At 51.4% G+C, this 18137-nt stretch overlaps 7 protein-coding genes across 7 annotated transcripts, besides 3 other annotated features; 2 read left to right on the forward strand and 5 right to left on the reverse strand.

The window, feature by feature from the left end:
* Nucleotides 1–32: 32 nt before the first annotated feature.
* Nucleotides 33–572, reverse strand: ACLA_044730 (glycoside hydrolase family 75 protein; the record flags this gene model as incomplete). Its single annotated transcript, XM_001275178.1, has 2 exons — nucleotides 33–290; nucleotides 336–572. The coding sequence occupies 2 exons, from the start codon at nucleotides 570–572 to the stop codon at nucleotides 33–35; spliced, it is 495 nt and encodes a 164-aa protein (XP_001275179.1).
* An 875-nt stretch (nucleotides 573–1447) lies between these two features.
* Nucleotides 1448–3305, reverse strand: ACLA_044740 (sugar porter family MFS transporter; the record flags this gene model as incomplete). The annotated part of the gene is made up of 7 exons (XM_001275179.1): nucleotides 1448–1834; nucleotides 1884–2174; nucleotides 2225–2751; nucleotides 2805–2991; nucleotides 3039–3114; nucleotides 3176–3227; nucleotides 3281–3305. The coding sequence occupies 7 exons, from the start codon at nucleotides 3303–3305 to the stop codon at nucleotides 1448–1450; spliced, it is 1545 nt and encodes a 514-aa protein (XP_001275180.1).
* Nucleotides 3306–4022: 717 nt separating this feature from the next.
* Nucleotides 4023–4912, reverse strand: ACLA_044750 (NAD-dependent epimerase/dehydratase family protein; the record flags this gene model as incomplete). The annotated part of the gene is given in 2 exon segments (XM_001275180.1): nucleotides 4023–4866; nucleotides 4884–4912. The coding sequence occupies 2 exon segments, from the start codon at nucleotides 4910–4912 to the stop codon at nucleotides 4023–4025; spliced, it is 873 nt and encodes a 290-aa protein (XP_001275181.1).
* Nucleotides 4913–5154: 242 nt separating this feature from the next.
* Nucleotides 5155–5177: a microsatellite.
* A 751-nt stretch (nucleotides 5178–5928) lies between these two features.
* Nucleotides 5929–7275, forward strand: ACLA_044760 (dihydroorotase; the record flags this gene model as incomplete). The annotated part of the gene is made up of 6 exons (XM_001275181.1): nucleotides 5929–6063; nucleotides 6123–6234; nucleotides 6312–6356; nucleotides 6408–6680; nucleotides 6733–6874; nucleotides 6924–7275. The coding sequence occupies 6 exons, from the start codon at nucleotides 5929–5931 to the stop codon at nucleotides 7273–7275; spliced, it is 1059 nt and encodes a 352-aa protein (XP_001275182.1).
* Nucleotides 7276–7471: 196 nt separating this feature from the next.
* On the reverse strand, nucleotides 7472–9479 carry ACLA_044770 (ferric reductase family protein; the record flags this gene model as incomplete). Its single annotated transcript, XM_001275182.1, has 2 exons — nucleotides 7472–9098; nucleotides 9151–9479. 2 exons carry the CDS (start codon nucleotides 9477–9479, stop codon nucleotides 7472–7474), a joined length of 1956 nt encoding a protein of 651 aa, XP_001275183.1.
* Nucleotides 9480–10424: 945 nt separating this feature from the next.
* Nucleotides 10425–10444: a microsatellite.
* Nucleotides 10445–11215: 771 nt separating this feature from the next.
* On the reverse strand, nucleotides 11216–13011 carry ACLA_044780 (putative amino acid permease; the record flags this gene model as incomplete). The annotated part of the gene is made up of 4 exons (XM_001275183.1): nucleotides 11216–11430; nucleotides 11491–12071; nucleotides 12140–12339; nucleotides 12454–13011. 4 exons carry the CDS (start codon nucleotides 13009–13011, stop codon nucleotides 11216–11218), a joined length of 1554 nt encoding a protein of 517 aa, XP_001275184.1.
* A 189-nt stretch (nucleotides 13012–13200) lies between these two features.
* Nucleotides 13201–13224: a microsatellite.
* Nucleotides 13225–15135: 1911 nt separating this feature from the next.
* On the forward strand, nucleotides 15136–16001 carry ACLA_044790 (acyl-CoA dehydrogenase family protein; the record flags this gene model as incomplete). The annotated part of the gene is made up of 2 exons (XM_001275184.1): nucleotides 15136–15322; nucleotides 15373–16001. The coding sequence occupies 2 exons, from the start codon at nucleotides 15136–15138 to the stop codon at nucleotides 15999–16001; spliced, it is 816 nt and encodes a 271-aa protein (XP_001275185.1).
* Between the last annotated feature and the right edge of the window lie 2136 nt (nucleotides 16002–18137).

The raw sequence follows: 18137 nt of genomic DNA on the forward strand, positions 1-18137 counted from the left end.
GTGATCCTATGGCAAGCGACGATACCATCTGATTAGCCACTGAGCCTTGCCACAAGGCGATCTCCTAATTCTTTAATGCTCCCCTCAAAGGTGTTGGTGTCGCCCGCCTGCCAAGCCGCATTGGCCCCGGGAACAGCGTCCTGGCCGACGAAACCAATATAGAGTACATTGTGCTCCCCATGACCGTTGTCACCAGTAATGCCGTCGTTGGGGAAGCACAGTTTCGCTAGCGAAATGGAAGCTTCACCAGTGGCGATGCCCCCATTAGTATCGCCCCAGACGCCATAGAACTAGACAAGTCAGAGATATCCTTACAAGATCAAGATTGGACTCACCAATTGATTGTTGCAAACCACTGCCATCACACTCAGCGGCTCCATACCGTACTGCTGGGGATCAAAACTTGGCGAACTGCCCGAATTGCCAAACACCACATAGGGATGGATGTTCGCGTCGAGATCTGAGATGCCATACTGGCTCACAGTGTCCATAAAAGCCGTCTGTCCCTGGCCAGACGGATCGTTGGCACAGCCACCCGCACTGTTATTTGCTCCGTCACAGTCGATGTCCATGTTATCGTACCGACCGCCATTACTGGAGCTATGCAGGAAGATAGCACCCTGTATGTCGCCGCAATAGGCAAAGGTAGTAGAACCACTGACCCCATCGGCAAACCCCCCTTGAAGTGTATTCTGGCATGTCCCGCTCTGCTGGGCGTTAGTAATCTATAGTAGGAATAGAGAAACATTTGACCTTATGATTGTTGTATATCTGCTGTAGGTTGGTTGGAACTTGATATGCAGACGCAAGCGCCGCAAAAAGAACTGCAGCAGTTGCCAACGAATGCATCACAGAGTCGGTCGAATATACTGTGATTGATGACCATATTGCTTCGATTCTGGATAAGGAGTAGCCTTTATACACGGTATTGATCTTCCTTCAAACCCCGAGCGGGCAGTAAAGATGTTCACCCTAGACAAGACAATGGAGCTGTAACATCAGTAAATAACCAGCAATATGTTGCATAGTTTCGGCTTAATTCTTCTTAGCTTCATGAAGGCAACGTTCCTGATTGGGAAAATGGGGCTCGTGTCCTTGAACTACCAAAGCCCCTGCAGGTGAGATGTGATAGATTGGCCTATTCGGGTACGATCTGCTCAATTGTTAGTAAGTTTAAAACGGTGGCTTTGGAACTGGTAGTAAGTGAGAGTCGCTGAGGATGTGATCCAGCCCTTGAAAGGCAAGTGGTCTACTCATTTAGTAGCTGTATCGACCGTGTGGCCGAATTATGTCCTTTGATTAATGATCATCTCCAAACCCCGAATTTTTGCGTGTCATACATAAATCCATTCTATTCGAGCGGTCCCAAGGTATTAGTCTTATGTACTCTGTATACACTAACTAGGCAGTAAGCACTGGTGCATTGAGGGCAAAATAAATCGCGTATTCAAACCACTTCTGCATGCACAGCAGTGTTGGCTGGCTTCTCAGCCTCGGCCACACTCTGTTGGCGATGTTTTTCAATTTCCTCGCCAAACTTATCATGCACCTTGTGTGATTGCCACGCTTTCACATTGGAGTCGAACATCATATCGATTTCCTCGAGTGATCGGCGGGACGTCTCCGGGTACATGAAAAACACATGGAAGGTCATGGCGGTGCAGAAGACGCCGAAGATGATGTATGTCTTCCACTTGATGTTAGTGAAGGCAGGTGCGACGAAGTAAGCGAGCGCAAAGTTGAAGATCCAGTTGCCTGCAGCAGAAAGACCGACTCCTTTGGCGCGGTATTTGAGAGGGAAAACCTCAGACGCATAGATCCACGCCGTGGGCGCCTGAACAGGTTAGCCAATGTATCTGGGGGAGATTCTGGGGAATCCCTACCCAGGTTAAACCGTAGACTCCCACAAAGATATAAGAGCAGGCAATGACACCCTTTCCGGCCGTGCCATCGATCTCCCAGCGCAGGTTTTTGTTACCGTCAATCTCGTCTACGGGATGACCATAGGTGGCCATGATTCCGGCAATTGCAAAATGCAGCGCCATGCAAATGATGGAGCCAGATAGCAGAAGCAGTCGGCGGCCAATGCGATCAATGTAGGGGAGGATGAAGCCGGTCGTGACGAGGAAGATGACATATTGGATAGCGGAAGAGTAGAGAACAGTGTCACCAGGCTGCTGCTTGTTAGCTGACAATTCAGCGACTAATTAGGAGGATTAAATACCATGTTGGCCATCTGGAAGATGTACACCACATAGTACATCGCGACGTTGCCCCCAAGAAGCTGCTGCCACACCTGTACGCTGACGCCACACATGGTGCGCTTCCACACACGAGGTCCAAACAAGGCGAAGAAAGAGACATTCTTGGCCTCTTGTGCCATCCTGACGGCTTCTTGAACCTCTTCCCATTCGGCCTGTACTTCCGGATGATCGCGATTGCCATTTCCGTGCAGCAATGCTAGAGTGTCAAGACTCTCCTCCCAGCGTTCTTTGCTGGCGAGCCACCGGGGCGACTCAGGGAAGAAAAGTAGTGCTACGGCCAGGACGAGAGCGGGAACAGCTTGGACTCCCCAGGCGATGCGGAATGCGGCAGGGGATTTCACCCCCTCGGAGCAGCCGTAGGAGATTAGATACATGATAAGAATACCCCATTCAATGGCCCATTGTTGGATACCAACAATCCGACCACGAATACGGGCCGGAGCCAGTTCGGCAAGATAGACGCAGACCTGGGAGGAGGTAATACCAACTGATGATTGCCCTGTCAGTGAAGTCTATGGGCTAGTAAGACAGAGGACATACCGGAAAGCCCACTGATGACACGACCGGCCACCAAGTGTGTCACATTTTGCGCGCTACATTGAATAACGGCTCCGATGATCCAAATGATTGACGCCACCATCAGTGACAGACGACGACCGATCTGATCGGAGAGAAAGCCGGCAGCGATGGCACCGACAAAGGAACCGGCAGACATGGAGGCCGTGATCTATTCGGTCAGCAATTCGTTTCTTAATTGGCTCACGAGAAACATACGCCTCCCTGTAGGTTCGAGTCGGGGAAGTTGAAGTAGTCGAGATACTGAGTAGTTCCGATCCATGCACTCATGGAACTGTTATGACAGGTATCAGTACATGCATGCGAAGTAGGAATCACTCCCGGAATGCAATTACCTGACATCGAAGCCAAAGAGGGCACCTCCAATGGTGCCAAATGCGGCGAGCACTAAACCTCATAAGCCTCATTGCAGCCAATCTGATAGAACGGGATGACAATACCATAGATATTCGAGATGCGATACATGGCGTCGAAGGTGAGTGACCACTGGCCTGACCGATTTCGAAACAGCCATCGCGCACAACAGGCTCACTTTATATACCGAGTCCTCGCCTTCTCCAGTTCTCCACGCCGTGTCCCACCCAGACTCCGGGGTGAGGCATGCTCGGCCCTTCCACGTCCAAGCCGATAATGTGGAGAGTCCGGGGCACACTTGGCCAGAATGTTAGAATATGGGGAGAATGGGTAATCACGGACAAATCAAAGCCGCTGGACAGAAGAACTCGGCAAGACCTAACTGCGTCATGGTGGAGATCTGCCTGGTCGCGCTTGTCCAGTCGGTTGATTCATTCAGAGACATATCTTGCTGTCGATCACTCTTCGGCTGAATGTATTTAACCGAATTTGAATTTGCTTCGACAAGGCCATTGTTGGAGATTAGGCCGAGTCAAACACAACCGAGATATCCAGTCCAGCACCAACTAGATCCATGGATCTCTGTTGGATCCAGGAGGATAAGCATCGGTGGCTTGCACGACCCAGGAAATAATATAGCCTATATCTACCTACAATAATTCTACGGACAATTGGTTGTCCCCAGTGCCCATACGACGTTAAGAGTCGCTAATATCAGAGACACCTGCCACTCATAATTGATACTGACAGCCTATTTGGCATGACTCTAGCATACGAAATTGATCTGTCTACTCCATCTAAACAAATATAGTTCTTACACATCGCCAGTTATTCCGTTTCGTAATGCACCCATCCCAAGATTCGCTCTGCTTTATCCGTCGTCCAAAAGGACTGATGCCCCGACATGTCCCCCCGGATTTCGGCGTTCGGATAATACTTCTTGGCCAGCTCTGCCGAAGACATCTCCTGTGTGGTGGTTGGTGCCGTGATATTGAAAACCTCGCAGCCCTCCCAGTTGTCACATTTTTCCACGCTTAACAGGCAGGCTCGCGCCACAGCGTTCGGATTCACCCATCCCCAAAGCTGTTTAACCGCCGAATTCGACCAATCGGTCTTGTGAGCTTCCTGGACCTGGCTTCGCGGGGACACCTGGTGAATCCGGAGACAGGCAATCTTCATCCCGGGATACCATTCCGCAAAGGCCAGGGCTTGGATCTCGGCTTCGTGTTTTGCGAGTGCGTATGAGTCGGTCGGATGCCGTGGTGACTCCTCGTCGAGCGGAAAGTATGCAAAATGTAGGGGTTGATTGGAAAAGGCCAAGCCGATCGCATTCACAGACGAGGCATAGCAGACTCGCTTAATCCCTAGCTCTGCGGCTGCCCGAAAGCCATTAAAAGCCGAGTTCACATTATTATTGTGGACCAGATGGTCTTCCTTGTCGATGGGATTCGGGATAGAGGCAAGATGGATCACTGCATCACAGCCCCGAAATGCATGGAGAGTCTGCTGGTAGCTCTGGGCGACATCAGCCGTGCGCATCTCGGTGTTGGAGACGTTACTTGGGCCTTGTTCGGTGCGGTTAATCTGAACTAAATGGTGTCCTGCATCGGAACACGCTCGGACCAGAACGCGTCCGACGTTTCCGCGTGCGCCGGTAATGGCTATCCTCATACTAAGGAAGTGACTTACTGCACGGTCGACTGAAGGGCAAAGCCCATAGAGGTTGCTGACGGAGCTGTTGGAATGCGTTGGGGTCCTGCAGGGGTGTATGGGGAAGAACTGAATGTGGACGATAGTGCTTTCGGCTGGAAAATGAGTGACGAGACCCTCTAGAGGAGCAATCTCGCACACTGCGCAGTCCTGACGTAAGAAATCTCACATCACCATGGGATCAGTTGAGGCAAAACGCGCCGAGTTATACTCCTCTTGGACGCAGTCGAGAACTCCGCATAGTCGACACTTTTTTTTTTTTTTTTTTTTTTTCATTCTTTCCTAGCATTCATTGCGAAGACACTTTAGGGGGAAAATCCCCCCATTTTAGCTCTCATGCTCAACTTTTTGAATTGTCATAAGTATAATGATCAGGAGAGGTAAACGAGGTGCATCTTCGGACATGTGTTCCGCACCAATGGATCGTAAATGATGATGGTGATATATAAATCGTCTCTTCATTCTTTCCTAGCATTCATCGAGATGACAGCCTTATAACTATAGCTCTCTAATAATGCCTGTCGGCAAAGCAATCGCAGAGAAGCTGGAGAGGGGTGAAGGCAACCATCAGGCATCAAGACGTGTCTGCCGGAGGACTGGTCATGTGACGATAAGGTCACGATAAGCTCCATATTGCACGTGACCTGAGTTGCACCAGACGTCCGGTGTTTATGCTGAGAAAGAAATCCATACCATACACTTCAGAAAATAGATAATTAGGACTGTGATTGGTACTATAGGGATTTAGCCCAGCAAATAGACTCTATGTGACATAGACCTCGACCATATCTGCATGGTCCCGCGGCTGGAAGAAAAGAAAAGAAAAAAAAGCCCCACGGAGGGGCAACCCCGGGGCATCACGTGAGACACACAGGGCGGGATTCTTCGTTGGCTGGAGGAATCGGGCAGACGGGGAAGAAGTATCATGCAGGCCTTCCGACGGGCATTCATTCCTGTACAAGGATCATTCCGACTCAACACAGCTGCCACAAGAACCATCTTCTCTGCCAGACTCCTGGACAAGATGAACCTCAAGGAGACCACCCGTCTGGAGCTGCCGGCAGCTGCCGACATGCATGTCCATCTCCGTCAAGGCAAGATGATGGAATTGGTTGTGCCTCAGATTCGCAAGGGTGGTGTTGACACTGTCTTTGTCATGGTCAGTGAAGTCGGTTCTGGTTTCAAACAAATACAGTTCTCTAATCGTATACGAAATAGCCCAACCTGGTCCCTCCCGTTACTAGTGTGGCGCAGGCTTCCGAGTACAAGGCTCAACTGGAGGCGATTGACCCGAATGTGAACTATTTGATGTCGCTCTACTTGAATATAGGTATTCCCTAGATTCTCTAGATGAATCCTGCTGCTAACTTTCACTGCACGGCTTTGTCACCCCCGAGACCATCAGAGAGGCTGCCGCTGCTGGTATCACCGGTGTCAAGGTGTATCCCCAGGGTAAGTGAAGCCGATGATATCGGTAAAGAAGCAGATTCGCTGACGGGTCAGGTGTCACCACTAACTCTGCTGCCGGTGTCACCAACTTCGAGGACTTCTTCCCCGTCCTCGCTGAGATGGAGAAGCTCGATATGGTGCTCAACCTCCACGGCGAGGTCCCCGGCTCCGCCCAGTCGGACGTCAACGATATGAACGCCGAGGAGAAGTTCCTGCCCACGCTGAAGATGCTCAACGAGAAGTTCCCCAAGCTGCGCATCATTCTCGAGCACTGCAGCACTGAGGCAGCCCTAGAGGCCGTCCGCTCCTGCACTGATTCCGTTGCAGGTATGCAGCCATGATCGCGTCTTTGCGCGTGAATTGTACTAACAAGGGGCAGCCACCATCACCGCTCACCATCTGTATCTCACCCACCACAGCTGTTCGAACCCCTTGGCGTTCTGCAAGCCCCTTCCCAAGACCTCCAAGGACCGGGATGCCCTGATCCGCGCCGTCTGCAGCGGCGAGTCCAAGTTCTTCTTGTAAGTAAAGCCCAGATTAGTTTGTGAATCACAGCCTGACCCGAATCAGTGGAAGCGACAGCGCTCCCCATCCCCGGGCAGCCAAGCAGGGCGGTGCCGATGGGACCGCCAAGCCCCCTGCTGGTGTCTTTACTCAGCCCTTCGTCGTCCAGTACGTCCTGCTGGCGCTGGAGGAGGGAGTTGAGCGCGGTGTCATCACAAATGATGACATCACGCAGGAGAAGCTGGAGAATTTCCTGAGCGTATATGGACGCAACTTCTACAAGCTGCCGCAGACGAAGAACCGCATCGTGCTGGAGAGGAAGGGAGAGGTGATTCCCGAGAGTGTGAAGAGTGAGGAGGTCGAGATCGCCTGTTCGAGAGGAGGTGATCAGGTCTTCAGCCTGAGCTGGAAGAACTAGGAATTTGTCCAGTAGTTGAATATGTATAAAGGGCGATCCATATCTAAAAAAAAAGAGGGGAAAAAAACGAAAGTGCATAGCGATTTGTCAACAGAAAAGGTATTGCCTGCAGTACAGATCACCAAACAAACATTGCTGCGCCTTATAATACGTAACATCATTTATCATCATCAGAGCAACTCAGGGCTCGAAATTATCATGAAAAGCTCTCCACATGCAGATAGATCTGCCCACCCATTGACGCCACTTGATTGCGGATCGCCATGGACAAATTCAGCGGACCACAGACACCCACCGCACTTTCTCCTGCACCCTCTGCTAATCCCGCGGGCAAGATCGTGCGCCAGTCTGGTCGACCGGGATGAAGCGTCCAGGACGGAGACACCTTCGGCTTAACCATCTCAGGGCTTGTCGAGCTCTCCCCATCGTCTGCCTCGCCGCGATTTTCATCATCTACCGGCACGTCCACTGTAGAGGAGGAAGCGAAGGAGACCTCCGATGTAACATAGATATGAGCGGCGAAGGTGATTCCCGCGCTGGCAAAGCATCGCGCAGCGGAGGAGAGCTCATCGGAGATCCAGCTGAGCCAAGTCTCCTTCCGGACCATCCAGACGAATTCAATCCGGCGCAGGGGAAGACGCTCACGCTCCTGGGCCGACGCCGCCCGGTGCGCGAGATCCAGAAGAATCGACAAGGTGAAGGTGACACCGGCGGCACCGGCGACAAGATAGACAGTGTCAAAGCTGCCGAAATCCGCATGCGAAGCCGCATACGGACCGTTGATCAAGGCCCGATAGGAGACTAGCTGTGCCGAAAGTTGCTTTTCAGGCTCTTCCGCATGGATGGTGCGGGGTGCGGCTTTTGCCGCCTCGTGGAGGTGCATAGTAAAGCCGCGGTAGGCGCGAAGAAGGAACACGATGTCGCCATTGTGAGAGGTCGGTGTGGAGAGAATAGTGGCCGGGTGGGACTGGCCAATTTTCAAAGTCGGAAGGGAGATGAGTGCGTGAGCTCCGGGAGTCCAGGACTTGATGCGGCAATTGGAGACACGGATGCGAGTTGTAGAACCCGGAAGAGGCTCCAGAGTGGCGTGGCTTAGCCGGCTGTTGTGATAGGCGAATCGGATGCCCGAGATCAGCCGCTCGCCCAGGTATAGGGCGATGCCCACATAGATGTAATGGAAAGCATCCTGAGGACCTTTGGGGATATGAATGGCGACGGTGATGATAAAGCCAAAGAATGTGAGAACATGTTGAAAGAGGAAGAATTCGTAGCACCAGTCACGGAGGGGTAGTACGCTGGAGATATTCATCCAAGCAAGAAACACGTAGGGCACGATCCCGGACCTGAAGAGCTTGTTCGTATCCCACGCCAGAGCCGTCAGGCCGGAAAATTGACTCCATACGCCTCCCAGAAGGGCAAAGTGCAAGGTCGCCATGAGAAAACATCCTCGAGCAACCCACCGATGGTATATATTCAACCTCTCGTATGATATTCCAGTCATGAGGCTAACGATGTTGTTTTTGCCCACCAGGGAGAGCAGCAGGGGAATCTGAATTGTCGCCAAAAATGCGGCGCGAACACTAGCATTGGTATACCAGGTTGGCCCGGTCACTTGAATGTCCACGAAGAGAAGGAGGAGCAAGAACAGGAAGTAACTGAGGATGAACCCGGTGGTCCCAAGGGGGGGTACGATGAACCATGAAGTAGTCGACACGGGTGACCACTGCGGGTATACAACCTTTCGCGTGGCGCTCAGGGCCAGTTTGTAGACTCGAGACACAATTTGTGAGGATGGCGACAATGCTCGCCCTGCTTGAAGTCGCCTTGGATAAGATGTTAGCTTTGATCGAGTTGGAGGGTGCCACATCCACGGACCTAGACCTTAGATGGAAACGCCAAAGAAGCTGCCATATCCCAGCAATGCATACGACGATGATCACAGCATACCAGAAGCCGTGCAAACGAGGAACAAATTGCTCATGAAAGACCCTGCCCTTGAGCAACTGATCCAAGAACTGAGCGGCCTCAGTCCGATTGGAGAAGTCGTATTCTGCTGGGTTGAGCATTTTGGAATCCAGCTGAACACCGCCGGACCATATGAAGCGAATTGCACTCGAATCGACACAGGGACGGCTTTCGAGCCCGTTATATATGAATGCGAACCAGATATAGGACGGCAGGGACTCGGCATCTTTTACGCCCATCTCCGGATTCCATGACAGTGCCAGACAAACACCGTATCTCGGACTCCGGTCATCGTTGAAGAAGAGTAGATGGGATGCAGATGGATACATACGTCATCGAATTCACCGAAATAAAGAGCCATATCCCCCGATTTTATGCCTCATCTATCTCAAAGTACAGACGATGTAACGCCTGGCAGGGGTATACTGGGGTTGAATATCTCCCATTTCTTCATATACAGCCCTGTGGGCCCGGACAAGCTTCCTGTTCGGTGTGACGAAACCCCAGGGTCAGAGATAGCCATTGCTTCGCAGGGGAAGCGGTCACGCACACCAACCACGGAAGAGGAAGATGGTTGCGCATGTGCAGGTAGTGGAGTGAGTCAAGTCGATGGCAGGTGGAGAGAAGCCGTGCAGATCTCCCTGTACAATTCCGTGAGAAGATATCTCCCTCCTTCATGTTTTAGGCAACAGAGCAAAGGGGCGCATGTTTGGCGTGATCGAGAAGTTGTAGCTGGTGTCATTGGGCTACACTACCGGCAGCAATCTGTGTATGAGCACATTAATTTAATTATATCGAGGATAGAGCGTGGCAAGGAACCAGTCCTACGGGGGATGAGGTGAGAGCAATTTCGCATCCGCTGTCAGGGCAGTGATAACACTGACACCCCCCTTTTGCGCGGCGTGACACCCTCTAAGCCTAAAGAAGTAGATTGGCAAATCATGTGACTACATTTGCAACAAATATTAACATTGTCAGGCGGAGTACTACCGTGGCACTCCCAAGTACCATGCCAAAGAATCCGTACCACCATACTATATCGTCCATCAGGTTTTACTACTACAGTAATCGCTTCTCCGTAGAGGATACCCAATAAGTGTAACATAATCGGTGGAATAGGACGTTTGAAGGTGAACAATATGTAGAGAGAACTAGACATTTCAGGTGTTGGAAGAATGGCTTAGAAAAAAAAAAAAAAAAAAAACATCAGTATCCTGCTGACTTGCCTATTCAGGCAACTGGCGAGAAGGGTGCCGCTGGAGCGGAGGGGGTTCCGCCTCAAATCCGTTCGACTCCAATAATACTCTGGTGGCTTCTGAGACATACAATCTGATGTGCTCATCCCAGACAGGTGCCTTCGTCATGCCGACAACTGAGCACGGATCCAACCTGATCAGCGTCCAGAGTAAAATCCTCATATCTGGCACGATGGCAATCAATTCCACAGGCCGTGATTGTCTATCACTCGACTCTCCCTGTTTTACCGATTGGTTGACACGACGCCGCTCAGGCTTTGCCATCGGACAAAGATCGGAACCATGAGGCTTGGACCGGGCCGCTGAGGAAGGAACAACCGTGATTACAGCGGCACCGGTGAGTTGCGCTTGAGCCACCAGACCCCAGCTTCATGGCTTGCACGAGACAGATTATAGATAGGTTCATCATACCGTGACTAGGATCCTCTACTGCCGGAGGGATGCACAGACTGGATGAGGAAGGCTAACGATGCTTAAAATGAAGAATCTAGGTCTGACCAGGAATCAAGAGACGCTATCCAATCAAGTTGGAAAACCCTGGCTTATCGGGGCATTAATGGTGATTTAGTGGGCTTATCACCACTCTAAATCTCCGGACTACGGGATTTGCTAATATACTGAGGGGTATTTTTCTTGAAGAATCATGTAGAAAGAAAACGGGTAAAAGTATATACAGATAGAGGATGCAACCTCAACGTCCCTTGTGGAAAAGCACATGCTCACCCAGTCTTGGCATGCACGTTGGGATACTCCGCGATGGCATCGACACCCTCCTTGGGCGGGCCTGCATAATTCTGGTAGCCCCAGACCCAGTACCACAGAGCGGCGATCGCGGTAAACCCCACGAATACCACGCAGGCGTAGCTCATAGTCTCCAGAGTGACAACCATGAACGAGGGCATGCAGAACAGGGGGATGGCCAGGAGACTCCACGCTAGATTCGATGGGTTAGTGACCTTTCTGATAGAAGTGATTGCTGTGACAAGTGACTAACCAAGAGCAACGACGTTGCAGATCCCACCAAAGAATCCCAATTGAAACCGAGCATTCTTCAGATCTGCGCGGCGGCGGAAGAGGAACGAGACGGCAATGGGACAGGCATAGCTGAGGGTCAGGAAGATGACACCAACACCGCTAAAGGCATTGAACGCGGCCGTGGAACCAAAGTAGATGGCGCCCAGCGCAATCTCGACGCCCATATCCAGCATCATGGCATTCAGTGGGATGTCCAGCGAGCGATTCACCGACTTCCACCACTTGGATCCGGGAATGCCGCCATCACGGGCAAACGCCCAGGTGCACCGTGAGGCTGCCGTCACGCACCCGACACCGCAAATAATTCCCAGAATGATCAAAGGAAGGAGGAGGCAAAAGGCACCGGCCGAGTTTCCGATGGCATCCTTGAGAATCACGGGGGTGGGCTGCGCCGACACCAGGTTGACCAGCATGGTCAGATCGGGCAGGACAAAAGTCAGGGGCAGCAGGAAGGCCAACCCAGCCACGAAATTGAGCACGATGGTGGCCACCATCGCCCGGGGGACTTGGGTGGCAGGTTCCTGAACTTCCTCACACATCCTGAAATAGCGCGGGTTAATACGCGAGGGAAATGGAAAATAATAATAACAATAGGAGGAGCGACTGACGAGATGATCATTCCAGTGGCCGACGTGGCATATGCGGCATGCAGCAAACCAATACAAAAGGACCAGCCCGAGGGCCAGCCGGATTGGGGCTCAAAATGCGTAAACACCCACTTACCGGAGTGTCTACCGTGCTTGGCAATCACCAGTGTGCAGACAATCATGGCAATCAACCCAATCAAGGTGCAAAAGATGGCAAACGTCTAGATGATAGGTGATGAGAACGAGGGCGCAGTGGGAACGAAGCAACAACGGTGGATTTATCGGGGCGATGAGCCTCGCACGACGAAGGACACCAGAACAAAAAGGGCACATACCTCCAGATGGGGGAGCCATTTGTTGCCCAGGGCAGAAATGGCATGGGTCAATAGGGTCATGGCGAGGAAGATCAGGTAGATCTGATAGGTCTCCAGGTCATCTACAAGGCCGACGCCGGGGGAAGATTCGAAAACGTTAAGACAGGCGACGAAGAACAGGGTGGTGCCGAAGTTTACAGCCAGGGTGATGGTGACATTGCCGAGGACATAGGACCAGCCGCAAATCCAGGCAGCGGCACGACGGCACCATGGGGGCGACAGGGCAAAGGTCTGGTAGTAAACACCGCCGGCGGTGGGATAGACGGACGTGATCTCGGCCAGCGAGCAGGCTACACACAGGATGATGATCGAGACGATAATCCAGCCCCAGATGATGTTGGACGGACCGCCACCGGCCAGGGGGTAGAACAGGGTCGTCGCAAGGCCGTAGGGAACGGAGGATAGGATGAAGCACATGAAGGCGACCTGGAGGACTGAACGGTTGCGGGAAAGTTCCGGCGTGTACCCCAGACCTTCCAGGCTGGTGTCCGCGGCGGACTTGCTGGTTTCGGGCTCCATCGTGGTGCAGTGGGAGAGGCGTCTTTTGTCGCGTGGGGAGTTGATGGATTCGATGGTCGGAGAGACGGGGAAGATGGGACGGAGGAGGGAAAAGAGGTGTATGGCTCAGCGATACATACTATAAATAACATACACACTGCAAAGGGGTGGACTGCGTTGGGCCTTTTATTTTGGAAGACTTGTAGCCGGGGAAGCTGAACTGGAAGCTGAACTGAGTAATAATGGTAGCGACAGGGGACACGGAGGGGGGGGGGGGGGTGGATGCTGTCCGTTTATAAACAACCGGCGGGAAAGAAAAAATAAAAGAGAGAGAGTAGGATGGAGAAAGCTCCAGGATTTAGACTACTCCATACACAGTAGTATGCACATGTGAGGCATAGTGGTTGGTGGTGCACAAATCACAGTCAGCCAGAGAAATCTTAATCATCAGGAATGGATCAGGGCCAGCGGTTGGTGACCGGTGAGTGGGCTGATGGAGTGGGTTTGGGCAGAAACACCAGGGTTTGATTGGAGAAAAATGAATGGAAATGACAATGGATCCCTCCCTCGTGTCGCTGCCCAGTTTCCATTGGACAGCAGTCTCGACCCAGTTCCACCGAGTCTGGAGATAGGTATGATACGGAGTAATTCTGAGTGAAAACCTGAACGTTTTTATAGAGTCCGATTGAGGCATTTATTCTTGCCAAGATAGTTGCCGTAGAGTTTATGAAGTGCTAAAGTCAGCTCCTATTCAAGATAAGCCGCAGTAGAGCGTATCATGTCTCAGTCATTGGTAGATACCAATGAGAAGGGATGGTTTTCCCTTTCCAGGCAAAAGAAAAAAAAAAGAATAAAATATCAAAAAAACTCTGGCGATGCAAAAAGATAAGCAGGTCTTTTTCTCCAGTCCCCACGCGGACCCCCGCTAGTCCGACTACGGCTAGTGCTTTGAGCCGGTAGCAGAAGCAATGACGTCGATCGGAAAAAAACCTTGCAAGCGATAATATAAGCAGCCAATCATACTTCTGTGCCCCATCCGTGGTATCCATGGTACGACCGGTAGCAGTCTAGCTACGCTAAGCCGTTCCAGGCATCCGCTGAGCACGTGGATGCCTCGGCATTCGCCGTCCAGGGCTCAACATTTCCTCTTTGAGACCACCTTGATGCTGGGGGTGCGCTGGCTGCGTACTCCGTAGAGCATCAGATCTCAAAGACCACAGGTAGGTACGAAAGACAGTCTATCAAAATGTCTTCTCCTGCAGGAACCCTCACTCTACCTGCCATACAGTATACTGAGCCTCTAAAGAGTAACTAGCTGATCTATCTGATGATCGGTGATCATCGATCCAAGCTCGCTTTGTTGAGATTTCCCATCTGCAACCTTGCCTTTAGCGTGCCCGCTCATTACAGTAGATTCCGACGCTGGTGTCCACCTTCCCCCATGAATTGTTCTCCAGCATTCCATCATCGTAATAATTGGCACATGTCACTTACTCACTCTCCAATCTTTACAGCCTGACAGGTATTCCAGAATAATGCTGTCCCACATGGTGCCTACTAGCCTTTTCTCACCTGGAAATCAATATATAGAAGTCCAAGTGGTGATATGGCCTCATTCTTGGAGAAATGCAGATATGGCCAAGTAGCGGAGCTCCTATATAGATATCACAGCGGGAGGTTGCTTCATTGGCCATACCAGTCAGATGGAGAAGTTTATGGAGAAACCAGAAGCTCTGGGCCATTGGAATGGACGGAAGAACAGTGTAGCTTCAACCTGATACCTATGGTTCGAGCGAGCCCGGTGTCATTGAATATATATTTATGATTGAGGATCACGCCTCTCCACTGATCTCTTCCCCTCTCGGAAGAGTGCTTGCCCAATTTGCATTCAACTAGGCTACTATAGCTCACTTCATCCATGAGCCTACTCACTAGGCTGATTGGAAGACCTGTTGTGTCTTGGGATATGAGTCTCCTGAACAGATATTTAATTCACAAGTTCTTCCACGGACATCTTGGACCGAAAGCGTCTACTCCGAACCGAGGCCTGTGTGGGGTTGAAATGCGGAGATATTCAGTATGCACATAGTACCTCCATCTGGGGCGGAGGGCAGAGTCAATAAGCCATACCACAACTCAGACAGAATGAATTTCGACGTGCCAGCAGAGCTCACTTCCTATCTTGAGACACTCGGCTCCTTCATCGAATGTACTATTCTACCACTCCAGCGCACCGATGACAACAACCGCTTCTTCGACCATCGCCAGGAATATGCGCGCACCGACTGGACCCAGGGTGGAATTCCGCCCAAGGAATGGGAGGGCCTGATTGGTATGATACATCATCACGGGTAATAATAACGAAGGTCACTGAGTTTCCAGACCAAGCGCGAGTTCTTGCAGACCGCGCCGGCTTCTACCGATTCGCTCTTCCCCAAGTCTACGGGGGTCAGGAGCATCCTGATACCAATCTCTGGATGTCTGTCATTCGGTTCCACTCGGCTGCACATCCTGGGTATGGTGGCGGCCTCGGGACAGACAATGATCTCCGGAAAGAACACAGTGTCGTTGGCAACTTCCCCGACATCCTCATGATGCATCACTTCGGGACTCCCGAGCAGCGCGCATCCTTCATTCCGCAGCGTCTTCGTGGACGTTTCCGTGTGGCCGTTGGACTCACCCAACCCGATCATGGTAGCGGTGCGACATTTCTATCGACTAGGGCGAGCCCCGTGGGGGAAGGCTTCGAGATCACAGGACGTAAGAAGTGGCAGATGGGTGCGCATCATTGCACACATCTGATCATCTTTGCACGGCCGTCCGGAAGGCCCGGATCCGCGAGGGGAATAACGGCCTTTCTGGTAGCGCGGGAGACGCCGGGTGTCCGGGTGTCCAGCTTTGAGTGGAGTTCCCCCATGCCCACAGACCATGCGACGGTGGAGCTGGAGAAGGTCTGGGTGCCAGCATCGTCGGTGTTGGGCAGGGTCGACCACGGTCTGGCCATCGCGTAAACCTTTGTTCACGAGGATAGGATCCCTCAGGCAGCCAGCTCGTGCGGTGCAGCAAAATACTGCCTTGACCGCAGCATCGAACGGGCGCGCGGTTGTAAGATTTGGGGAGAGGGCAAAACGCTGGCAGACCACCAGGCAATTCAATTTCCCATTGTGAAACTCATGACACAGGTGGAAATGCTACGGTTGTTGATCCTCAAGACTAGCTTGGATATGGACCGCATCGTGGCGGCGTCGAAAGAGACTTCGAATGGAGTACCGCCGTGGGGGAAAATTGAGCGCAGGTTGAGCGACAAGGTGGACATGTGTAACTTCTGGGCAAGTCGGCTGTGCTGCCAAGCAGCAGATAGAGCCATAGAGGCCAAACGGCTCCTAGAGAACAGGCTGAATGGAGGTACTGACATCCATAGATTCACGGTGGTGATAGATACTCCCGCCATTACCCATTTGAGCACATATATCGTCATTTTAGACGATACCAAATCGCTGAAGGGACAGAAGAGATTCAGATGCGCAAGCTCGCTGCCTATTTATTCGCCTTCAGGCCTCAAGAAAAGGGCGACAAAGGTCAATAGGAAAGCTGTAGTGATTTGGTATAAAAGTCCCTTAGGTCAGACGCTGGATGTATTTACCAGCATCACTCTCCTCAAGAGCGAGAATGAGTTTCAGATTATCGACCATAGTGTCGGCGTAAACCATCATATTCTAATGTAGTTTCATGGGCTTGGTTTCTTTCCTTGCTTGAGAGGTGCAATATCCAATTCAAATCATTCTGATTGAGTAGCCTAGCCGTCGTCGAGAAGGAGAAATACTTCTCCTGCTGTCCATTATGCCACCATCATGGTATGCCCATTCCTAGATACCCATGTGGCATCCGTATGGTGGTCTTGTTATGATAGAGATCTCTCAACATTCGACTTCTCTCATTCTGTTGTGTAACATGTACATAAATCTTCGATGAAGAACCAAGGAAACTCAATGGCAACGTAAACGCCTGCAGAGAGCCAAGTCTTGGTTTCTATTTTCAGAACACCCCAGTCGACAGGAAGTGCTGCAACTGTGCGTCAGATACTGGAATATGTACAATGTAAGCCACACGAACGCTCTGGATACTGTGGGGGGGGAGAAGTGGAGGGCGAATGGTGAGGCAGGATAGACCGAAGCGAAGAACCAGCGGCAGGTGTATTCTCGAAACTCGCCTTTGCACCAGCCACTTAATGGAACATGAGATCTTCTAAAATGGCTTCTTACTTGCCAAAATGATCGCCTTAACCACCCACAGATTGGGGTCTACCGGTTGGGTTAGTCGAAGTCAGGCACCACATAGCTGCTGAACCAGATTCTATTGGCATATGGAACGTGCGCATGGTCCGATCCGGCGCCTTGGAATTTGCAAGAAACATGGCTGTTTCGGCCCAAAAAAAATAACTTGAGGGAAGCATTTACTCCTGTGAAGGCCGAAGTCATGGTCAATAGAAAGGATGTTCTATCCTGCCTGACCTTCTGTCGCCTGAACAGGGCGATGATGCGGTAGCTAGCACGTGATTACAAGTGATGCTAGCATAATTAGATAAGCTGCATTAGTCGAGATGCATAAGATGGGCAGAGCCTCTTGCATAATCAATAATATACGGATTATGTTTGTGCTGTTTGCATCTCCTCCGCGTTGTCTCTTTCAGTCTTTCGTTCTTGGGCCTCACTCCAGCTGTCCATCTTCAAGAAGACGACAAACACACACTCGGAATCCCCCTTTCCATCAAAAGTACGGGGTGAGTTGGTCCGTTGTGTTGTCGTTTCAGCAGCACAACATCTCCGTTTCATCTGTCTGACATGGCATAGGATTCACCAGCCCATCCTTCGCCTGATCAAAGCTCAATCATGCGATCCTCAACTACACAGTAGTTATTGAAAATCAAAATATAAGATACTGATTATGATCCACCGGCCATACCCACATCCGCCCGATCACTCGCTCCGTATCTAGCAGTGCTGCAGTTGGGCCGGCAGGGCGACGCCATCAAATTGTATCCACCCCTACAAACAGCGGTGAATCCTGTGGCGCGAATCATCACTGCAACCTCGCACGACTTTATCGACGCGCTGTCCACCCTTGGCTGGTCGCATTGCTCGTCCCTT

Source organism: Aspergillus clavatus, genomic scaffold (assembly GCF_000002715.2).
Source record: "Aspergillus clavatus NRRL 1 1099423829792 genomic scaffold, whole genome shotgun sequence".
Lineage (NCBI taxonomy): Eukaryota > Fungi > Ascomycota > Eurotiomycetes > Eurotiales > Aspergillaceae > Aspergillus > Aspergillus clavatus.